General features: G+C 61.1%; 1 protein-coding gene across 2 annotated transcripts; it reads right to left on the bottom strand.

The window, feature by feature from the left end:
* Positions 1-767: 767 nt before the first annotated feature.
* On the bottom strand, positions 768-21,309 carry IKZF4 (IKAROS family zinc finger 4). Of its 2 annotated transcripts, XM_051773527.1 has the most exons (9): positions 21,151-21,309; positions 15,580-15,634; positions 12,898-13,029; positions 11,327-11,431; positions 7,351-7,611; positions 6,589-6,756; positions 3,301-3,450; positions 2,243-2,374; positions 768-1,690 (listed from the first exon to the last, which is right to left on the bottom strand). In XM_051773527.1, the coding sequence occupies exons 2-9, from the start codon at positions 15,617-15,619 to the stop codon at positions 975-977; spliced, it is 1,704 nt and encodes a 567-aa protein (XP_051629487.1). In that variant the 5' UTR covers positions 15,620-15,634; positions 21,151-21,309; the 3' UTR covers positions 768-974. The 2 variants fall into 2 exon arrangements, with proteins under 2 accessions (XP_051629487.1, XP_051629488.1); XM_051773528.1 differs by lacking the exon at positions 21,151-21,309 and having other exon boundaries at positions 15,580-16,608.
* Between the last annotated feature and the right edge of the window lie 656 nt (positions 21,310-21,965).

The following is a 21,965-nucleotide window of genomic DNA, read 5'->3' as shown; positions in this document are numbered from 1 at the left end:
TGGGAACTTCCCGGGTGGGAACTGGGGCACCGGAGAGCACGGAGACCCCCCCGGCCCCGGGAATGCTGGGGGAACGAGGGGGGCCAGACCTGGGGTCCCCCAGGGGGGTCCTGCTGGATCTGGGGTCCCCCAGGGGGGTCCTGCTGGATCTGGGGTCCCCCAGGGGGTCCTGCCCTGCAGCAGATTCCGGCCTGTGCCGAGGAAGAGCAGGAGGAGGAGATCCCAGGAACAGGATGGATCCATCCTTCATTTTTGGGGAGGATGTGGACCCCCATCACCCCCACGTGGGGTCGGGGGGCTCTGAACCCCACGAGGGGGGAGCTGGGAAGGCGCCTGGGGGTCCCCACATCCCACTCCGGGGGTTTCCCAGACAAAGCTCAGGATGCAGCAGCTCCCTCAGGGCTGGGGGGGTCAGGCTGGGGACTGGGGGGTCCCGTGGGGGTTTAGCACCTAATTTGAGGTTTACTTTGCCCGGGAATGGGGACGGGCAATGCCGGGCTCGCACCAAGGAAGGGGCTCGGAGAGGAGCCGACGGGGCAGGACGGGGGGGAACAGTCTCAACAGTTCAAATGAGACTTTCTTTGGGTAAAAAAACCGAGAGAGTTACAAAAAGGGAAACTCAAAAGCTTAATAAATAACGGAAGGAGGCTCAGGAGGCGGGGGGAAAGCACAAAAAAGTCCGTTAATATTCAATATTTAAATAACTCCGTTTATAAAAAGGCAGATTAAGGGCTCCCCCTCGGCGGGGCCGGTTGGTTCGTGGTTTGTTTTTGTGGTTTTTTTTTTTTTTTAATTATTGAAAAAAATTTTTTTTTAAATACTTTTTTTGTAGCCAAAGTCAGTGCAAAGGAGTATAAAAGAAAAACCAACAGTTCCATGCCCTAGGGATGGAGGGGCTGCGCTAGAGACAGGGGAGAACTGAGGAGGGGGGTGGGCTGGGCTGGGCTGGGCTGGGCTGGGGGGCCCGGGGGGGTTCAGCCGATTTTGTGCTCGCCCCGCACGATGTGGGAGGAGAACTCGTACCGGTCCTGGCTGTGGTAGCCACAGATGTTGCACTCGAAAGGGTCTCTGAAGCCGTGGCAGCCCATGTGGATGGTGAACATGACGTGGTCCAGGAAGAGGATCCGGCAGTGCTCGCACTTGAAGGCCCGGAGCTGCTCCCCGTCCTCGTTGAGCACCCGCAGGGATTCTTTGGCGGAGCTGGGGGTGCACCGGGCGCCCGGGGGCCCCTCCGGCCCCTTGGGCTCCTCTTTGGCGTAGGCTGGGCTGTGCCGGCTGCTGCCGGGCGCCAGCTGCGAGCTCCGCTCCTCGTGGATGCTCTCCGTGTCCGTGGAGTCCTGGCAGCCGTTGGAGGGAGACCCGCTGGGCTCCCGGGCCCGGAACACCACCGACACCCCGTCGGGCACCTCCTCGTGGCCCTCGGCGGCCTCGCGGCCCCCCGGCAGCTCCAGCCGCGCCGGCAGCGCCTGGATCTGGGTGTAGACGGAGCTGATGACGGGGGTGACCTCGGAGATGCAGTTTGTGGGGGGCAGGCGGAGCGAGCGCAGGTGCTCCCCCCCCAGCAGGGACAGGGGGCCGCCGTAGGAGGCGTCGAGGGGGTGGTGGGCCGAGACCACCTCCACGTCCTTCTCGAAGCTGGAGTTCACGTCGAACGGGAGCTCGGAGAGGGCGAAGCGCATCTGCTTCTCCCCTGCGGGAGGAGAGCGGCGTTGGAACGGGCGGGCTGGGGTTGGGATGACCCCCTCATCAGAGAGTGGCATTGGAACGGGTGGGTTGGGGTTGGGATGACCCCCTTACATCAGAGAGTGGCATTGGAACAGGAGGGTTGGGGTTGGGATGACCCCCTTACATCAGAGAGCAGTGTTGGAATGGGTGGGTTTGGGGTTGGGATAACTCCCTTATATCAGAGAGTGGCATTGGAACGGGCAGGTTTGGGGTTGGGATAACCCCCTATCAGAGAGCAGTGTTGGAACGGGCGGGTTTGGGGTTGGAATGACCACCCACACCTCCTCATATCCCTTCTCTTCCCAGCACCGTGTCTGACACCGACCCCATCCCAGAGCGGAGGCCGGAGCGAACCCACCCCAGCCCAAGGAGGGGGTCTCAGCTCCCAGGGGGGCCTGGCAGGGTTGGGGCCTGGGGGTTCCCCATGGGGGTCTGGCAGGGTTGGTGTCCGGGGGTTCCCCATGGGAGTCTGGCAGGGTTGGTGTCCGGGGGTTCCCGTGGGGACAGGTCCCCTTACCCACGAATTTCTGCGGCGTGGAGCGTTTCCGTTTGGTGAAGCTGTTGGCCAGGCGGTCGATGAAGGTCGGCCGCTCGGCCGAGGGGTGGAGCAGGGAATCGGGCACGATCTCCAGGTCCCGCATCTCCTCACCTGGCGAGAGAAGGGAGAGGCCGGGTCAGCGGGCACGGCGGGGCGGGACGGGCACGCTGCCACCCGGGCCGGAGATGCCGCGGGCAGCGCTCCGGGTACGCCGCTCCTGCCCTCTGCCAGCTGGATGGACCTACGGCCCGGCTGCCGCACCCTGAGCTTACCCCGTCGGTGGTCGGTCGCAGGGCAGCCGGGCCGCATCCCTCCTCCGTCCCGCCGGGCCCGCTCCTGCCGCTTTGGGAAGAGGAGCTGCTTCAACGGATCGAAGTGCCCCGAGTTCTCCTGCCGGTTCCCAGCCCCGGCGGGACTGACGTGCCCCACGTTCCCGGGGAACCCGGCCCTGAGCACGGGGAACCCCCCCGTGCGCTCCAGCGGCTCTGTGTCCGACTGCAGGAGGGTGAGGAGCCAGCAAGGCCCCAGCTCTGGCCCTCTGCCAGGGAACTCTGCCCGCCTGCAGCTCCCGAGGAGCTCCCGAGCCACTCGTGCCCGCTGGGACAGCGGCCCGCGGGGGTGAACCCCAGCTCGGGGCACCACAGCTCGTGGAAAACGCTCCTGGTAGTTCTTGCACTGGAAATTGGGGTTTGGGAGCGTTTGGGTTCAGGGCTTTGGGATCCAGAGGAACCCGGGAGGAGCCCGGGAGGTCACGCTGCACTGGCAGGTTCGAGGCACTGACCAGCACAGGCTCATCGCACCTTCTGCCCCAGATCCGGGGCACGGAGCACACCGGGGGCACTCCCCCCCCCCCCCAGCACCCCCTTTTCTTGGCAAAGACCTCCCCAGAACTCAGCCCCCGTCCCCAGAACTCAACCCCATCAGCCGGGGGGCTGGGAAGTGACCCCGCGCTCCCATTTCCCACCCTGCCGGGAGACGCCTCCCGGCCTGCCCGGCTCCAGGGGGGCAGCGGGGCCCCGGGACCCCCCGGCACTGACCTTGCTGGCCGGGCAGCGCCTGCGGCTCGGGATTGAGGCTCTGGAGGTAACTGTGGCAGCGCTCCTTGTGCTCCTCCAACGTGCTCTGCTGTTTGTAGCTCCGGCCGCAGTAGTTGCACTTGTAGGGTTTGCCGACGGTGGGGGAGGAGACTGGAAGAGGAAAAGGAGAGCCCGGATGTGAGCAGGGGATGGAGCCGGGATGGAGGGACCGGGGAGGGGCTGGATGCGGCTCCGCGGGGGGAACAGCGGCAGGAACCGGGAACGGGGGAGAAAAACGGGAGGAGCCGGTCAAGGCGGGGCAAGAGCCGTGGGGATCGATTGACGGGGGAGAAAAAGGGCAAAATCGATCAGCGGGGGAGAAAACTGGCGGGGATTGGCCAGTGGGGGAGAAAAAGCAAAAGGAATTGGTCAGTGGGGGAGAAAAGCAAAAGGAATTGGTCAGTGGGGGAGAAAAGCAGCAGGAGCCGGTCAACGGGGAGAAAATCGGCAGGAATTGGTCAATGGGGGAGAAAAAAGCATCAGAAATTGGTCAGTGGGGGAGAAAAGGAACAGGAATCGGTCAGTGGGGGAGAAAAGGAACAGGTCAGCAGCGGGGCAGAGCCCCTGGCCCTCAGCCCCCCGCCCATCCCTGTGCCACAGGTAAAGGAGCTCCTGGCGTGTCTCCAGCAGCATTTTCCAGAGGTGGGGCAGCTCCTGGCTCCCACTGCAGCCTTCCTCCTCACCATCACCTGCCCCTCAGTGATTCCCCCCCTCCCCAGCAGCAGGAGCAGGGCTGGATGCTCCCGGACTTTGGTTCAGCCCCGGGATCTCACCTCCCCAGAAAGCTGGACACCCCGGGGCAGAGCCGTGCCCGCTGGGGTGGGAGGCTGGCTCAGCAGTGGGGAAATGCCCCAAATCTGCTGGTTTTGCTGGAATCTGGCGCTTGGGATGTCACTGTCCCACACCGCCCACAGCACGCCCGGCACGGAGCTCGGGGAGGGAGGGATGTGCTGTTCCTGTCACATTTACGGGGTGTTTGGGGTTTTTTTTGGCAGCTCGTGGTTTGACCTTCAAGTGATTTTTTAAAAACACGTGTTGGGGCTGTCAGTGAACCTGCACTCACCCTGGGACACCTGGATCCGTGTGGAAAGCGGGATCAGCACCTCCCCAGCAGCCAGGTCCTGTCCCAAACCCCCACGCTGGGCAGGGACCCCAATGGCCACGCACTGCCCTGGCCTGGGGATCCTGGAGTCCAGGAGCAGCCCTGGATTTCCCCAGCAGAGCTCCGGGTTGGAAATCAATCCAGAGGAGCCGATGACAAGTGCGAATCCTGCCCTGGGCACCAGCATTGTCTTGGGGAAGCTGAACACGGGTTTCCTCCATCCCAAGGGAGGAGAGGAGGGCCCTGGCCTCTGAGCACCAGCACAAAAATGTGCCTCAGGAATCAATTCCCCAAAGCCAGCAATTCGGATGCGAGTGACTCGACTCCAAATTCCATTATTCCCATTAATCCCCATCACTCGAGGAGCTTTTAAAGTTTAAACATTCCCTCAAATGGCTCAGACTTGTTACTCCAAAACAACTGTGCTTCCCCACGCTCCCCTGATGGGATTGGGGTTGGTTTTCCACACCAGAAGACTCCCCATGGATACCTCAGAGGCATTTCCTAGGGATAATAAAAGAGCAGGGAGCAGCAGGACAAGGGGGGAATGGCTTCCCACTGACAGAGGGCGGGGGTAGGTGGGATGTAGGTAAGAAATTCCTCCCTGTGAGGGTGGTAGGCACTGGAATGGATTTCCATGACAAACAGGATCCTCAGGATCCCACCCCCGGGGCACAGGGAGGACTCTGGGATGTGGCCCTCGGTCCATCTGTCATCCAAACCTCCCAGGGGGCTGTTTAGGATCCCTGGGGTTCTTCACCCAAAAAGTTCTTCACAGAGCCCAGGGCTGACCCTAAGCCCTGGAATCTGGGCCCTTCCCAAGGTTTTCTCTGGCCCTGCAGAGCCAGAGAGCCCCAGGTTGGTTTATTTGTGGGCTGGGACAGGAGGCAGGGAGGGGTCTCAGGGGAGCTCCAGCTCCCTGCACTGGAGGGGTGGGGGCTGCAGCCTCTGATCTATTTTGGAGCATCGCAGCCCCTTTGATCTGGATGTTAATCCCTCACTTTTTTGGGCAGCACATCCTCGGAGATGAAAGGCTCAGGCCTGTGGGTAAGGAGGGAGAGCTGAACCCCCTCTGCTGCCACCCAGCAGGGCAGTGCCTCTGAAATCCACAGCAAATTAAGGCTGTTCTTAGTAATTAGCTCCCATAAAGCCTAATTTTTGTTTGATATGATGTGAGGGTTTGTCCCATTTCCATGTCTCCTGATGGAAGGACTCCAGAGGACCAGAAGTGTTTACACCAAGCAGCAGCTTTGTCCCTTGGCAGTGGGAATATCCAGGGATGGACTCTCCTGGATGGGGCAGGTCTGGGGGCTCCTGGTGCCAACAGGTTCTTCAGGGAAAGGTTCCTTGCTCCAACAAAGCCCCTGACACTCATTTCCACGCAGCCTCTAAAGGTCCTGGGGCCGCAGGTGCTCGAACACCTGAGAGTGCTGTAAAGCCCTGGTGGTGCCCAAATCCAGGGAAAATGGTGCTAAACAGGGACCTGGCATCCTGCCCTCCCCCCATGGCCCTGCCCCTGGCATCCTGCCCTCCCCCCTTCTTACATCACGGAACTGGAGGGTGGAAACTGCAGCTCAAATGTCATCTTCGAAAAGGACAATGTCAAAACACGACATGAACCAACCCCCTGGTGCTGGTTTCCACCACACCCACGGGTGGGACCTGTCTTAACTCAATAAAATCATTTAAACACTTATCTGTTGGAAGAAACTGGACCAGCCCTGTGGGCACCTCTCTGGTCAGCAAGTCCCTGACTCTGACACGTCCTCTGCCTTCAGCTCCACACTGTGCAGAGCAAGTTTGGTCGGGAGCTCAAGGCTGGTGATTGTGAACCTTCCAGGGAAGGGTCAGGCTGGAATTTCTGCATGGAAAGGGTGCTCAGGCATTAGAAGGGGCTGCCCAGGGAGGTGGTGGAGTTCCCATCCCCGGAGGTGTCCAAGGAAGGCCTGGACGTGGCACTCAGTGCTCCGGGCTGGGTCGGGCACAGCTTGGACTCGATGGTCTTGGAGGTCCTTTCCAACCTCAGTGATTCTCCAGCCCAAATCCCTGGTTCTGCAGCATCCTCCTGTGTTCCCTCCCCTGTTCCCTCCCCTGTTCCCTCCCCTGTTCCCTCCCCTGTTCCCTCCCTGCCAGCCCTCGGGACCCACCGGAATGCGTGCGGAGGTGGCCGGTGAGCGCGTCCCGCCGGCGACAGGCGTAGTTGCAGAAGGGACATTTGAAGGGCTTCTCGCCCGAGTGCAGCTTGATGTGGCGCAGGAGGTTTCCCTTCTGGGTGAAGGAGGCCCCGCACTGGTTGCAGTGGAAGGGCCTTTCTCCTGAAAAACCGGAGCAGGGGGTGAAACTCCTGCTGAGAAGCGTTTCCCGAGCCCACGGCCCCGCAGAGCGGGAGCGTCCCCAGGTTCCCACAGGCTGGAGAGCCCTGGGTCAGCCACCAATGGGATCCAGACGTGGCCCCAACCCGGGGAGGGACAGATCTGCTGCTGGAGTGGGGACAGTGACGGGGAAAGACCAGCCACAGGCACTTTCCTGGGCTTTTCCTCACCAGCATCTTCTGGCCACCACCCCCAGCAAAAGAGAGTAAGGTAAGGTGGGATATTGGGAGGAAATTCCTCCCTGTTAGGGTGGTGAGGCACTGGAATGGATTTTCCAGAGGATGCCCCATCCCTGGAAGTGTCCAAGGCCAGGCTGGACGGGGCTTGGAGCAACCTGGGCTAGTGGAAGGTGTCCCTGCCCAGGGCAGGGGGTGGAACAAGATGATCTTTAAGGTCCATCCCAACTCGAATCCTCATGGGATTCCACGATTCAATCCCTGGGGTCAGCACCTGGACCTGCCAGCCCTCTGCCACGGCACCTGTGGCCACCAGCCCACGCCCCCAGGCCACCAGAGCCCCCCCTGCCCCGGAGCTCACCGGTGTGGCTGCGCTTGTGCACCATGAGCACGTTGGGGCCGATGCAGACCATGCCGCAGACGTCGCACTTCAGCTTCCCGTTGGGAAGGCGGATCCCCCCGGGGGAGTGCGGCTCCGGGCCCGCCCCGTCGCAGTAGCCCAGGGGCTCCGAGAGCGAGTCCTCCACGATGACACTGTCCTCCTTCTCCAGCATCCGCTCGTCCTGCGACAGCAGCCGGCTGGACTCCTCGTCGCTGTACATCTCCACCTTGATGGAGTTGGCTGCGGGGAGGAGAGGGGACGGCACGGGTCAGGGCAGGAAAACCTCCCAGCGCCGGGAGAATTCCCCCAGTTCAGGTGGGAACTGCTCCTGAAAGAAACACCGACGTGCTGGGTGATTTATCTGTGGCCAGTCTGCACCTCCCGGGCTCCTCGGGAACAGATCCCACACGGAGCACGCGAGGGGACCCAAGGTCTGCACACCTGGAGATCTCCACTCCTCATCCCGAGGGAAAAGACACTGAACTCCCTGGATTCCAGGGCAAGCAAAGACACCAAATCCTGAGTCCTGGAATCAGTAAAGGCTCAAACTCGCCGGCACAAAGAGCTGAGCACGAGTTCCTTGGGCAGTGAGGAAACCTGGGCTCCCCAGGACAGCCATGGCTTCACTGACAGCTTCCACCTCTGGCATCCAAAGTCAGGAAAAAGGAGCTGAGCAGCAGGTGCTGCCTGGGAACACCCTTTCCCTCTTCCCTTTCCCTCGTCCCATGAAGAGAACGGGGCCACACATGGAGGGACAGACATGGAAAACCCCTGGAAAGATGTGGAAGGGGATGTGAGAGATGCCAGGGACCAGGGAGAGGTCCCACAGCCAAGGGCTGGTGGCTGCCAGGAGCATTTATATCCTAGATGGGAGCAGGGGCTGCTGGAGCTGTGCTGGATAAGCCCACCCTCCAGACACCGGAGGGGCAGCATGGGGGTCTCCCCACTGCAGCAGAGCCCCAGGATTTCCCTCCTCACCACCACCTTTCCCTCCTCCTGCAGCACCAGGATGGAGGGGATGCACCAGTCCTGACCTACATTCCCGACTGCTCTAATGATCTGTGGAATGCCACAAATCAAACACTCCCGAGCCCACTCCCTCCTCACTCCCTCCTCCCTGCCAGGGAGCCGGGATGGGAAGGACAGGGAGAAACTCTCCCTCTCCTCCTTCCCAACGAACTTGTCCACCCTGATCCCACACACTTCCTCCCTCAGCCAGGTATCCACGTGGCTGTCCCACCTCTCCACACAGCTGCACCCCTGCCTGAGGGAAAAGACACCGGGCTGGAGATCCAGGCTTGAAATGATCAGATTGGGAAGTTTCCTCCCATTTTAAGCAGCTGGGAGCAAGAGGGAATTCCCTGGGGAGGCTCCCTAGCTGATGGCACCTGCGACCTGCTCCGGTAGCACTGGTCCTGGCAGGCTGGAGGAGGAGGATGATGGAGCAAAGTGGAATCCAGGTCACCCACAGGCACTGAGCCCAAGGCTTCAGCTAAATATTTCCAGAATTCCTCTAAGGATCAGATTCTTATTTCCTCCTCCTAAAGCAGCAAGCTCTTCCCAATCCCTTGAGAGGGGAACGGCGGGGCTGGAGGGACAGAGCGCCGCCCGCCCAAGGAGAGGTGGCTTCCCGGAGGGCAGGAGCTGGAGGAGCCCGAGCTGCCTCGTGGAGAACGGAGCACAGCCCCAGGATTCCCAGTGGTTCCCAAATCTGGAGCTGACGTGTCCCCGGAGGGGTTCAGCTCCTGTCAGAGTGTGGGTTCTCACCCACAGCCCGAGGACGCCCACGGGACCGGCTGAGGGGACTCGAGAGAACCTCGGGAACATCCCAGGTACGGAACCACCCGGGGGTCCCTTTAAAAGCTGGGGGGCCCTGGACAAACCCTGGCATGGCCGGGGCAGGGAAGACCCTTTGCCGGGTCGCTTACCGGGCCAGGCGGGCGCTGGAGAGCGGAGCTGCTGGAGCAGGACAGGACGGTCCCGGGGCCGTAGGACCCCCGGAATGGCGCAGCCCCCGGGGAGCCCGGCCAGCTCCCGTCCCCGGAGCCAGGTACAGCCCTGCAAGTGGGGATTACCGAGGAGCAGCAGCATGGAAGTGATTCATCCGAGGCTGCCTGGGGTTTATTGCCGGGTGAAGAGCCCAGGAATTCCGGCTCTGGCTCCTTCCCTCCCTGGATCCTCCCGGCACAGACAATGCTGCTTCCCCGAGGGGCTCTGGGCAACGCCGGTCCTGGAGGTCCCAGGCGCTCCCAGGCCGCGTGCTGAGCCCCTGGATGGGAGGAGGCTGGGAGGGGGCTGTGCCTGGAGCATTCCCGGGGGGAAGCAGGACTTTATCTGGTGCCACCACGCTCCCCTGGGAGCACCAGGAGCTGCCTCCGTGCACAGACACGGAGTGAAAAGCTCCTCACTCCGAGCCGGAGCTGCTGGGACGAGCTGACGTTTGTGGTTGGGTTTTGTTGGGGTTTTTTTTCTTTCCTCTCCCATTCCCCCAGGGACTAATTTTTTCCTGGGCATAGAAGAGAGGCCAAGTATTGTTCTGTAATTCTCCTTTCAGATCCGACGCGGGGTCCGGGAGAAGTCTCTGCTGGCAGAACAGGTTATATAATATCCCTGCTCCTCTGGGCACGGCGCTCGCTGGATGAACCAGCTGTGAAGTCAAGTCAGATCAGAGGCAATGCCATCACCCGGGTCCTGCTGTTAAAGGGGAAGGGATCGGGATTTTCCGCATGTTCAATATTCCTTTGGCTTCCCAGCGAGCAAAAAGGCCGCGTTACCCCCGGGAATGCCAAGATCTCGTCCCCGTGAGGAGCTTCCATGTGCTTTAGAGCACAAATGTAAGATAAATAACGAGTAATAAGAGTGAGAACTGGCAACAGAGCTAATTCTGAGCGTTATCCTCCCAAATTGTGGTGTTTGGGGTTTCTTTTATCCCGGTTCAGGAAGAACAACCAGCAAACGCCACGACCTCACCGGATAAAGGACGGGGAGTTCCTCTGCCAGGGAAAAGTGATGTGCAATGACAGCTGGAAGTGGGAGAGAGGAAGGATCAGAGCCGGGCCAGGTGTTTTGGGGCTGGTTGGGCTCCTCCAGAGATGGAGCAACTGTTGGACTGTGAATACCGGGAGAGCAACGGGAGCGTGGGGGACGGAGCCACAGCTCGGGGACGGGACCTGCCTGACGGGGGGAGGCTCCCACACAGAACCTGAACCACAGTTTTGTTCATTTTAACTAAAAAGTGAGAGTTCCAGAGTGGGCAGGGAAGGAGGCAGAGAGTTCCATGGTGTGAGAGGAGACTCCCCACACTAACCCCATTTCTGGATCCCTGTGGGTCACCAGCTCAGCTCACACCACTCAGTCAGGGACACAACAGCCCGTCCGGGAGCTGATTCCAGCACCCCGTGGCATTCCTGGCGTATCCAAAGGATCCCAGGGCCTCTCTGAATCCACTGCAGTGACACAAATAACTTCCCAACAGCCTCATTCCCACTGAGGCCAAGCCCTGCTGTGTGAGCTGCTCCGACCCGCCCCGGCTCCCACACAGGAGGAAGCAGTTCCTCGTTTCCCACACTGCCATCCCGATGGATACAAAACACAACTCATTCCAAAGAAACCCACAGCCCCTCAGAGCCGATCCCTGACAGCATGGAACACACTTCTTGTGGAGGTGGAATTCAGGACCACAAGGAAAGACTCTGAATCCTCCACCCCCGGCCGAGGTTTTTCCACCCCTCAACATCGGTTTTTCCACAAAAAAACCCCGGCTCAGCAGCAGCCAGTTCCTGGGATCAGTGCCCGGGACCTGACACCGGGATCAGGGACCAGGCAGCTGCTCCACACGCAGCCCAAAGCCGGGTTTATCCCCTTCCCTCGGAAAACAAAGAGTCAGACTGGGAGCGAAATCTGTCCCAGCGGGAAGTCAGAATTCCTGGCGGAGCGCAGGGGTTGGGATACTCACCGCTGAGGGAGCGGCTCGGGGAGGAGTGCTGGCTGTTGGGGGTGCTCACCGTGGGGCCCACGATCGCCGAGGTGAATTCCTTCTCCAGGGAGGAATCCCCGCTGCCTTTGGGAGGAGGGAAGCACGAGTGAGAGGCCGGTGGGAATCCCCCCCCGAGCCCCCTGCCCGGCCCCTCGGCTTTGGGAAGGGGCTGGAGGGCAGGGATTTACTCCCGTGGTATTAGGCTGGGTGCATTTTGGATTCCAGCCCTCCAGCTGGGAGCTTCCCAAGCCCCACATCCCGGAGCCGACGGCAGTGCCGAGGTGTCCATCCGAGGGGGGACCAGACCACCCCCCGCCCAAGCACCACCCCCAGGACCTGTCCCTTCACCAGCACTGGGATCCCGCTCCACGACAATTCCCAAGCAGGCACTCACATCCCTGGGAAGCCAATCCCTCCCCACTTGGCCGCGGGCCCTTCCCCGCTCACACCAGCCCACGAATTCCCTGACACAGCTGTCCATGGATCCCCTCGGCTTTTCCCCTCCGGGGGCTGCCCAGGGCCTGTTCCAGCGATCCCAGCAATCCCTGGAGCCCCCCCAGCAGCCCCGGAGCCAGGCCGTGCTGCGGGAACGGCGGAGTTTCATGATGGAAAGTGCAGCAGCTCCCCGAGCACAGCTGGGAATGTTATTTCTAAACACTGGCAGCTGGAAAACTCTCCTCTCCCTGTTCCCCGAGCCCGGCTGGTCCCATTGTCTGGTGCCTGTTGGGAGGCTGAGCTCATCGGCCTCGCTGAGCATGGGAATCGCTCCTGGGAAGTGCCCCTGGAGAGCCCGGGACACCCAGCCTGGCCTCGGCTCCCAGAGGAGGGATTTAAAGGTTCCTTCCCTCCCGGGATGATGGTGGGAGAGACTTGGAGCACCCTTCCCTCTCCCCTGCCCGTGCTCCAGAGAGGCTGGAGAGCTGCTGCCAGTGACTCTGAGCCTGGTGGAGCCTCCGATGATGCCCAGAGGGAATGAGTCCCTGCATTCCAGCACCTCTAATTCCCTTCCTGGAGCCAATGAGTCCCTGCATTCCAGCACCCCTAAATGCTTTCCTGGAGTCACTCAGGGTCTCTGGCTACTCTGGAGACACATCCTGAGCCCAAATCCTGTGTGGGGGTGAGACCAACCCTCTCAGAGGGTCCTGGTGCTGTGCCCTGAGCCCACTTGCTCCGATCCACACTCAGGGGGGCCTTTCCCCCCATCTCCTCCCTGCTGGCACGGGGAATTCCAGACACCCCTAATGCCTCTCCAAAGCCAGTTCAGGGCACATCCTGGGGCCAAGACCCCTGTGAGTGGGGCAGGACGGACCCTCCTGCAGGGTCTCCGAGCTGCGTCCTGAGCCCACCTCGCTCCCATCTGCACTCAGGGGGGTCAGGTCCTTCCCCTGCCCTCCTCCTGCTGGCACAGGGAATCCCAGCAGCCCTGAGCCCCCGGAGCCCAGCCCAGCCCCTGCATCCCCTCTCCACACACGTGGAGCGAGCGGAGCCGTGCCCGAGTTATTTCCGGATCCTCCCGCCCCTCGCTCCCGTCTGAGTCGCGTTTATTGTACCTTGCTGGAGATACCCTGGAGTGTTATCACATCCAACTCCTTGGAAACAGCGCTGGATTCCGGGCTGCGTGTGCATGTCTGCGTCGCTGGCAGGGCGCACGCAGCCACTCACCTTCCAGGAAGAGCAGATTCCTGGAAGGGAGGGAAACGGCCGTCATTTTACAGGCAGGAGGCACCGGGCGAGCGGGAACCGGGGCGAGGGCACGGGGAGAGGGAGCCGGAGGGGAGGGATGGCAGGTGGGCAGGGGATGCCTGAGGGGGCTCAGTGACCGGGCACAGGATCCCCAGCGCCGGAATGAGCAGAGGGAGAAACGTTTCCCCCCCAGGCTCAGCCACAGCCAGGATGGGCTCCGACCCTCCGGCATCGCCTGACCCGCGGCTCCAGGGAAGGAGCCAAAGGGGCTGGTGTGGACCCAGAGCTCAGAAAGTGTCCCTTCACTCCTTCCCCACACACACCTTGTCCACGAACGGCTTCGTGCTGCAGCTGAGAGGAATTTTTGAGGAGCTTCCCGTGGCGTGCACTCCCCACCCCACAAACAAAGCCCCTCCTGGCCCCGGGTTTATCCCTGAGGAGGAGATTTGGGCTTGCTGGCAAAGCAGCCAGGTGATGCTGAGAGCAGGAAGGACCTCCTGTGCTTTCCTCCCTGATCCCAGAGACTGCTGGGCTCTGCAGGAAGGTTAAAACCTCCAGACTCCAATGGAATTAAACATTAAGGAGTTAAAAAAGGGAATTTCTCCTCAGTCCCTGCAAGCACAAAGCCGGCTCCTCTGCCAGCCAGCTTCATCCTCTGGATCCCTAAGGATCCTGCTGATCCCAAAGGATCCCCAGGCTCCTCCTGACTGGAAACACCACTGAGCTGATCCTTGGTGCCCAGCCCACCCCAAAACCAGGGTCAGGCCAGGGCAGAGCTTCCTGGGGCAGGATCAGTGTCAGGGACCCCTGCCAGGAGCCCCCTCTGGAAAATCCCACACACACAGGGATGGGATTTTTCCCTCTGTGCAGCATCAGGGTCCAGCACCAGGGCCCCCGGGGATGGCTCAGAGCCCTGGGAATGTGGGCAGGCTGCAATCCCACCCCTGGGAGCAGGGGCTGCAATCCCCCCCCTGGGAGCAGGGGCTGCACTCCCACCCCTGGGAGCAGCCACCACCTCGTTCCCATGGTCCCTCAGCAATTTCCCTCTCGGAAAACTGCTCAGACTTGGGATTTCAGGAAATTTTGGGGTCACGTTTCAGCAGTTCTAAAAAAAGAAAACTGGAAACCTGAATGTCAGGAGAGAGACGGCTCTGGAGCCTGGAGCCCAGTTACCCTGGTTATCCACGGAGCTGGGACAGGTTACCCTGCCCTCAGCACCCGAAAAGGGGGGGAATGGAGGGGATCTGGGCTGTTCTGGGGAGTGGAGCTGGGAGGGATGCCCTGGAAACATCCCTCGCCTTCCAACAGCCTCTGATGGGAGAGGACAGAGCAAGGGAGGGCAAAATTCCTCAGGAAATTGTGATGGGACAGGGATCTGATCCCATCCTGCCTGCATGGGGGGGGCTCAGCTGGGAACAGGGACCTGATCCCTGGATGGACCTGGGATGGGCCAAGGGGCTCAGATGGAGCAGGATGGACCTGGGATGGGCCAAGGGGCTCAGCTCCCCCAGGCAGGAATGACACAAAGCACAGCAAAGCCGTTACCAGCACAGTCCAAAGGCCATTTTTTTGGGATGAGTATCCACAGCATTTAGAGCCTGAGGAGCATGGAGAGGCCCCTTCCCCACCTCCCCCTCGCTCCCACCCCCTCTGTGATAACTCCATCTCTACCAGAGCTGGTTCAGAACTGTCTTGGTTTCCTGGGAAGGATCCAAGGAGATGGAATATTTCTCACTCATGGAGTTTCCGGATTTTCGGTCCTTCACTCCTGACAAACAGGAACTTGAACCGTTCCCCTTCCCTCCCAACTCCAGGAGCTGCTCAAACCTGGAGTCCCACAGGGCTTCCAGCCCCAGAAGCTGGAATCCAGGAAGGATTCAGACTGTGCTGAGGGAGAAAAGGTCTCCATCCTCCTCCCAACACCTCCATCCCCTCTGTGCTGTTCATCCCAGCCCATCCCAGCTCCCACACAGATTCCTGCCTCTCCAGGGCCAGATTTAGTCACTGTGAGAGTTTCCTCTGGCTGTGCCACCTGTAAATCTCCACCAGCTCTTACTTTAATCCCGAGCAAAGATGGACAAACTGAGGAGTTCTCACTCTGCAAACACCAGTTCCCTGGAGATAAGGACAAATCCCACCCAAACAGCTTTCACCCCGTGCCCATCCCAGGTTTCTGCAGGACTATCTAAATCCCCTGGATCCTCTGGGATCCCCTCTGGAGCTGGGCTGTGACCCCCAGCACAAAGACCTCGTTTTCCTTTCAGTTTAACACAAAACCTGGGAATGTCCCCTACCAGCACCCACCAGGTGAAGGCACGAGGACAGGAACTCCAACGAGAACTTCCCGGGCTCCACCTCAGAGCTGGGAATTTTACCACCCTGTGGGAATTAACCCTTCTCAGATACTTAATGAAACTGGTGTTCCCAGCACTGCTCCTCAGTGTGTGATGGAACAGGCTGGGGCAAAGCCACGGAGCACAGGGCAGGAGGAGGGAGCTGAGCATCCAAACCCAACCAACCCAGCCCGGAAAGATCCAGCTTGGACCTACCAGGTATGTAGGCTCGCCCGTTACAGTCTTCTATATCCATCTTTGAGGGCTTTGGCTGGAAGAGAAAGCAGAGCCAGTCAGGGTCAGCCTCTGGAAGCTGCTCAGGTGTCTCCTCCTCATTTTATCCATGAAAAGAATTGGGATTTGGGGCAAGGAGAGAACACCAACACCCTGCAGGCGGCCTCACAATGGCCAACCCCCAATCCACCACCCCCTGAAATCCAAGGAAAAGCTGCCATGTCCTGGTTTCCTGGCACCCCACAGAGACACCCCACACTTTAGATGCTCAAATGGCTTTTATGGATCGATCCCCAGCTGCCAAAACCCCAAATGAGCCCCGTTTTGGAGGCAGGAGTTGGGCTGTGTGCAGTTGCTCTAATTGGCTGTGGGCTGGGTCAGGAATGGAGCATTTGCTGTGGAGAACAATTAAACCAGGGACAATTTGGGAGATTAATTGTCTCCTTGATAAGGAAAGCTGACCTGCAGCAGCCCCCTCGGGGGTCCCTCCATCCCACGGAGCTTCCTGAGCCAACACAAATCCATCGTTCCCTTCCCAACCCGTAATTTAACATTAAACTGCTCCTGGATGGGCCAAACCCGGGAGTCTGGGAGGCACATTCCTAGAGCTGCTCCGGATCCGCAGCTAAAGAGGTGTCCTTAAGTGCCACGAGGCAGTTCTAGTTAGGGAGGGATTAGTTAATTAGTTATAGGGGCTGCACAAAATAAGGACAACACGGGCTGGTGTCGCAACACTGGCGCTGTTCCCACCCTGGCATCTGTGTCACTGGGGTGGGGGGGACACCCTGGGCTGAGGACAATCCTGGGACTGAGGACAATCCCAGGGCTCAGGACATTCCCAGGGCTGAGGACATTCCCGGGGCTCATGACAATCCCAAGGTCCAGGACAATCCCAAGGCCCAGGACAATCCCAGGGCTCAGGACATTCCTGGGCTCAGGACATTCCTGGGACTGAGGACATTCCTGGGCTGAGGACAATCCCAGGGCTGAGGACATTCCTGGGGCTCATAACAATCCCAAGGTCCAGGACAATTCCAAGGCCCAGGACAATCCCAGGGCTCAGGACATTCCTGGGGTGAGGACATTCCCAGGGCTGAGGACATTCCCAAGGCCCAGGACAATCCCAGGGCTGAGGACATTCCTGGGACTGAGGACAATCCCAGGGTTGAGGACAATCCCAAGGCCCAGGACATTCCCAGGGCCCAGGACATTCCTGGGCTGAGGACAATCCCAGGGCTCAGGACCGTCCCAGGGTCAAGGACAATCCCAGAGCTGAAGACAATTCCAGGCAGCAAAAGCAGAGCCGAGCGCTCCGGAATTCCCCTTCCCGCCCCACAGCATCCATTCACTCCAGGAGCTGACAACAATTTGGGCTGGAATCTCCCTCCCCAGCGCTGGGTTGTGCAGGAATTGTGGTCTGAAAACGCATCCTGCAGCTTTATTTCCATGGAAGCCCTAATTTGGCTTCTCAGCCGCGCCGGGGGACCCGCGGGCTCGGCACGACGGGAACGGCAGCGCCGTGAGAAAGAGGGATTTCATTTGGGAAGTCTTCTCCCTCCTGGGCTCCACAGAAATCCCCCAAACCAGGAATTTTTAATAAAAAAAAAAAATCTAAAGGCCAATTGTCTGTCTGAGGGGCGAACACGGCACGGGAAGTGCTGGCACTGCTCCCTCCGCTTCCCAGGGAAAGCAGGGAACAAGCAGGACCCCAGTCCATGGACAACGGGGAGTGAGAGCCAGGAATTCATTACTGGGTGAGTAATTTGAGAGAGAGCAATCGGAGGAGCTGGTTCTGTAATTCCTGCTCGGGCCACCCCACCAATGCCAATGGATAATGGGCAGGGAGAGGTGGATTCCTCACCCCTTGGTATTTTAAGAGAACCCGGAAAAAAACACACCAGGAGCTCTTATTTCCACAGTTATTTTCCTTAATTTTGTCTGAGGCCTCCCGAGCAGGGATTGGGATTAAAAGCTGCAAATTCCCCAGATTCTCCCCAGCCCTGTGGCAACACCCAACCCCAGCTGGGAAAAGGCCCTGCCAGTTCCCCGAGCCCTCTGGATTTGGATGAGCAGCCCAAAAACCTGCGCAGACGGACGGACAAACCCCCAGCACATCCCTGGGATGACAGGGCCGCTTCCAAGGACACGGCCCAGGCTCGGAGCTCCCCTCCCCACACCCCCTGGACACCAACCCACCCTCTCCCGGGGGGTCTGACCCGCTCCAGGGACAGGCACGGCCCCGTCTCCAACCTCCCTCCCGGCTTCCAGGTGGGATTGCCCCGGGAACTGGAGGTGGGAGCGACACAATTAGAGCAGCCTCTCCTTCCCACGGAAACCAGGACTTTTCCCCAGGTGGCAACAACTCAAGGAAACAGAAAAGTCCTCCAGAGCAGCCCCACTTAAATCCCCCCGTTACAGCAGTGACTGTCCTAGAACTGGGAAAAGCCTCTTAAATCCACGGATCCCCACCTGGATCCCCCTTTATTGTTCCCATTGTGCCCAAAGCGCCGTGAAAGGACTCCAAACACTCAGCCTGGGGACACTCCCCACCTCCAGACCCCTCCAGACCCCTCCAGACCCCCCAGTCCCCTCCAGACCCCCCAGTCCCACCCCGGCAGGGAATCCACCAGCCCCGGGTGGGATCCCAACCCCAGCACCACGGAGGGAACTGCTCAGCTCCCTCCAACTCACACGGAACCGGCCTGGAACAGCGAATGCCCTCGGTCTGAGCCGTCCCTCTGCCGCAGGGATCCCTTCCCGGGACATCCCGGGGCAGGTCGGACCCTCTCAGCCAGGAAGACCCCTCGGGAGCGGTGGAATTCCTCCCGGAACACCTCCCAGACACCACCCCAGCCCTGTCAGTGCCGAGCTCTGGCTCCTGTCTCTGCGCTGATCCGCTGCCAGGCAGCTCATCCTGGCTCTGGAAGCACCAGGAAAATGTTTCTGGGACAAACACCTCCAAGCCCCCTCGGGTAGGAACCAGCAACCACCCGAAATTCCCTGTTTCCCTTCCCAAGCCCTGCTTCCGTTCAGCTGCAGTTTATTTTCCGACGTTGAGGACGTTTTTTCCACCTTTGCTGCTCCAAAACCCCAAAGGTTGTGTCAGTGGAAATGTTCCGGAGCCCATGGAAAGCCCCATCCCACCAGCATTCCCAGAGAAATGCCAAGGAAGTAGCTCTGCCAGAGCAGGGAAAAGGGAAAATAAAGTGCTGGGAGAGGTTTTACCCACGAGCAAACAGCTCCCATTGTTCCCATACTTTGAGGGATTTTACTAAATGAAATGGCACAGTGGATACAGGGGGACGGTCCCCCCTGACATTCCCAGGAAAGGCCTCCAGGGAATTCCCAGGTTGCTGTTTCAGGGATGGGGCAGAGCCCCCCCAGACCATCCCCGGTCTGTCCCACGGCTCAGCCTCCCCACGGAGCCTCAAACCCCAGGACAGGCTGACAAGGAATCCCAGAATTATCTCGGCTGGGAAAGATCTCCAGGATCACCCACTCCAAGTCCACTCCTCCCTGACCCTGGCTATGGGCTGGGATCCTCTCCCACAAATCCCCCGCATTCCCAGGGCCTTTTTCCTGGAACCAGGCAAACACGGCTGCGAATTCCACCCTTTTTGTGGCTAAAGCAGGGAATGAAATTCCAGACAAATCCCAGCCCGGGGGTGGCCACGGGGCCCAGCTGCGGGCGGGGACTCCAGGCACTGCTTCCCATGGGAGCAGGGATGTTATTTTTCCCTAATACTCCCTGTTTGGAGAAGCTCCTCCCCGCCGGAGCAGCTCTGGCCGGACATCGGCCCTTCCCGGAGAAACCATCCCAAAACGGGGAACAACACGAAATTCCTCACTTTCGGCACGCTCCCAGCATCCTGCAGCTCCAGGGAAGTTCGGATTCCCAGCCAACCCGGGGGGATGTTTTCTGCCCGTGCCTTTGTCTGGGATCCAACCCCGGGGGCACCGCGCAGTAAATCACCCCGGGAGGGCTGGAAAACCATTCCGGGGGAGCCAGGGAGGGGGGAGAAGCTCCAGGACAGACAGACAGACAGGACGGAGCTCCGGCCTCACTCCCGGCTCCTCTGACGGGGGCTGAACTGGAGCTGATCCCCCAGGACCCAGAAACGACCGCCCTGCTGGGAGCTCCCTCCTCGCTCCCGTCCCGTGCCCCGGGATAACCCCGCCGTTCCCCCGGGATCGCCGTTCCCCCGGGATCGGGAGCCGCTGGCACCTTCCCCGGGGCTCCCTGGGCTCGGGTTTCCCGGAGTCCTTGGAAGCAAAAACCCAAGATGAGGCTAAAAATCCCTTTTCCTGGCTCGGCCTTCCCGGCGGGACACCGGGACACCCCTGGCCCCGGGGGGGCCCCTGGACCCCCCCACCCCCTCCAAGGATCCAGAGGGTCCCACGGCAAAGAGGTTTTGCCTCAGGAGCTTTCCCAGGAGCCTCCTCCGGGAATTCCCCGGAGCTTTCCCAGGAGCCTCCTCCGGGAATCCCCCCGGAGCTCCGGGCAAGGGCTGGAATGGCCATGGAATAGTTTAGGGGTCGGCACAGGGGGAGGGTCCCAGCGGGAACAGGGTCGGGAGCACCGGGATGGGGGGGTTATCCCATCCGGAGCCACGTGCTGCCCATCCCGGTGGATTCCAGAGCCTCCCTGGAATCCCCCCTGCCTGGGGGGATCAGCAAGGGGGGAAGGGGGGGTCAAATCCCAGCGTCCCGTGCCAGGGACAGGGAGGAGACTCCGGCATTCCCGGGCTGGAATTTCCCCGGGCTGGAGGGGAAAACTCTGCCCGGGAAAAGCAGCCCCGGAGCCCCCCGGGCAGGAGCGTCCGGGGGGGGCAACAGGGGCTCTCCCAAACCCTCCTATGAGCCCCCCCCCGCCCAAAATCCCATCTCCCAAAAAATGGGGGCAGGAGGAAGGGAGGGAAAAGGGGGGGAACGATCCCGGGGACGGAGCAGGAAAAGCCCAGGAATTGCGGTGGGGGCTCCGCTGTTCCCCCGGGCAGGGCGGGACCCCCCCAGAGCAGGGTGAGACCCCCCCAGAGCAGGGCGAGACCCCCCCAGGGCAGGGCGAGACCCCCCCAGGGCAGGGCGGGAACCCCCCCGGGCACGCTGGGACGTCCCCGGGGGAGCCCCGTTATTCCCACAAACACCTCTCCATGGATCGCTCGGGGGGGGTCCCACCCGGGGGTCCCCCCCCCAAAATGGGGGTGTTTGAGGGGGGGACACCCCCCCCTCAAAACGGGGGATTTCGGGGCGCAGCCGCCCCCCCCGCGGTGTCACAGCCCCCAAACCCTCCCGGTTCCCCTCCCTCCCCGACCCCCCCAGCCAGCCCCCCCAAACCGACCCCTGACACCCCCCGGGGGGACGCGGACCCCAAAACCAGCTCCCCCAAAGAAACTCCTGCTACCCGCCGGGGGGGGACACGGACCCCTCCCCAAATCAGCCCCCCCCGACACACCCCCGCGGACGGGCAGACACCGCGCCCCCGACCCGCCGCCCGCCAAGAGCCCCCCGGCCCCCAAAGCAGCCCCCCCGCCCCCCGTCCCGTCCCGTTCTCACCGGCGGGGTGGGGGCGGGCTCGGGAGGCCCCCCCGGCCCGGCCCGGCCCTGGGGGGCTCAGGGGGGTCCGGGAGCGGCGGCGGCGGCGGCTCCACCTGAGGAGGCCCCGGGCCCCCCCCCCCCGAGCCACTTCCGGCCCCGCCAGCCCGCGCCGCCGAGCGCCGAGCGCATCGAGCGGGCCGCGGGGGGGCAGGCGCGGGGGCTCAGCCGAGCGCCGAGAGCGTCGATGGGGAAGGCGCGGAGGGGGATTGGGAGGGAGGGGAGGGACGAGCGAGGATCGATGGCCCGGCATCGATCAGTGGGGGCCGATAGCCGGTGATCGGTAACCGAGGATCCATGGCCGGTGATGCATATTGATAGCCGGTGATCAATAACCAGGAATTGCTAGGCGGTGATCGGTAACCAAGGGTCGATATCGGTGCTCATTTACTGAGAACCAATAGCCAATAGCTGGTGATCAATCCCGAGCACGGATGGCCGACAGGGCAGGGACGGGCTGGGAGGTATCGGGGGGTCCCCAGGGCAGGAAGGGCCAGGGGGGCCCTTGGGGTCAGGGGTTATTTAGTGTTGGGGGTTATTTGGGGTTTGGGGTCCCATGGGGTCAAGGGTTATTTAGGATTTGGGGTCCCATGGGGTCGCAGGTTATTTAGGATCGGGGGTTACACAGGGTCACAGGGCCCTAAGAGGGTCAGGGGGTCCCATAGTGTTCATGGGGTCTTATAAGGTCACAGAGTCCCATTGGGGCAAGAGCCTATTTATGGTCAGGGGGTACCATGAGGTCACAGTGTCCTGTAGGATCAAGGGGTCCCGTAGGA

The sequence above is a fragment of the Manacus candei genome, unplaced genomic scaffold, assembly GCF_025592945.1.
Source record: "Manacus candei isolate 608988 ecotype Guabito, Panama unplaced genomic scaffold, ASM2559294v1 h1tg000170l, whole genome shotgun sequence".
NCBI classification, from domain to species: domain Eukaryota; kingdom Metazoa; phylum Chordata; class Aves; order Passeriformes; family Pipridae; genus Manacus; species Manacus candei.
The sequence above is the reverse complement of the archived record's forward strand: the minus strand, read 5'-3'. Positions and strand labels throughout refer to the sequence as shown.

Coding starts and splice junctions, on each gene's coding strand:
- IKZF4 (XM_051773527.1), bottom strand. CDS start 15,619: ATGGATATAGAAGACTGTAACGGGCGAGCCTACATACCTG. Junction 11,432..12,897: donor TCCAGGGTATCTCCAGCAAG/GTACAATAAACG, acceptor CTCCTCCCAAAG/GCAGCGGGGATTCCTCCCTG. Junction 2,375..3,300: donor GGCGCTGCCCGGCCAGCAAG/GTCAGTGCCGGG, acceptor TTCTCTCGCCAG/GTGAGGAGATGCGGGACCTG.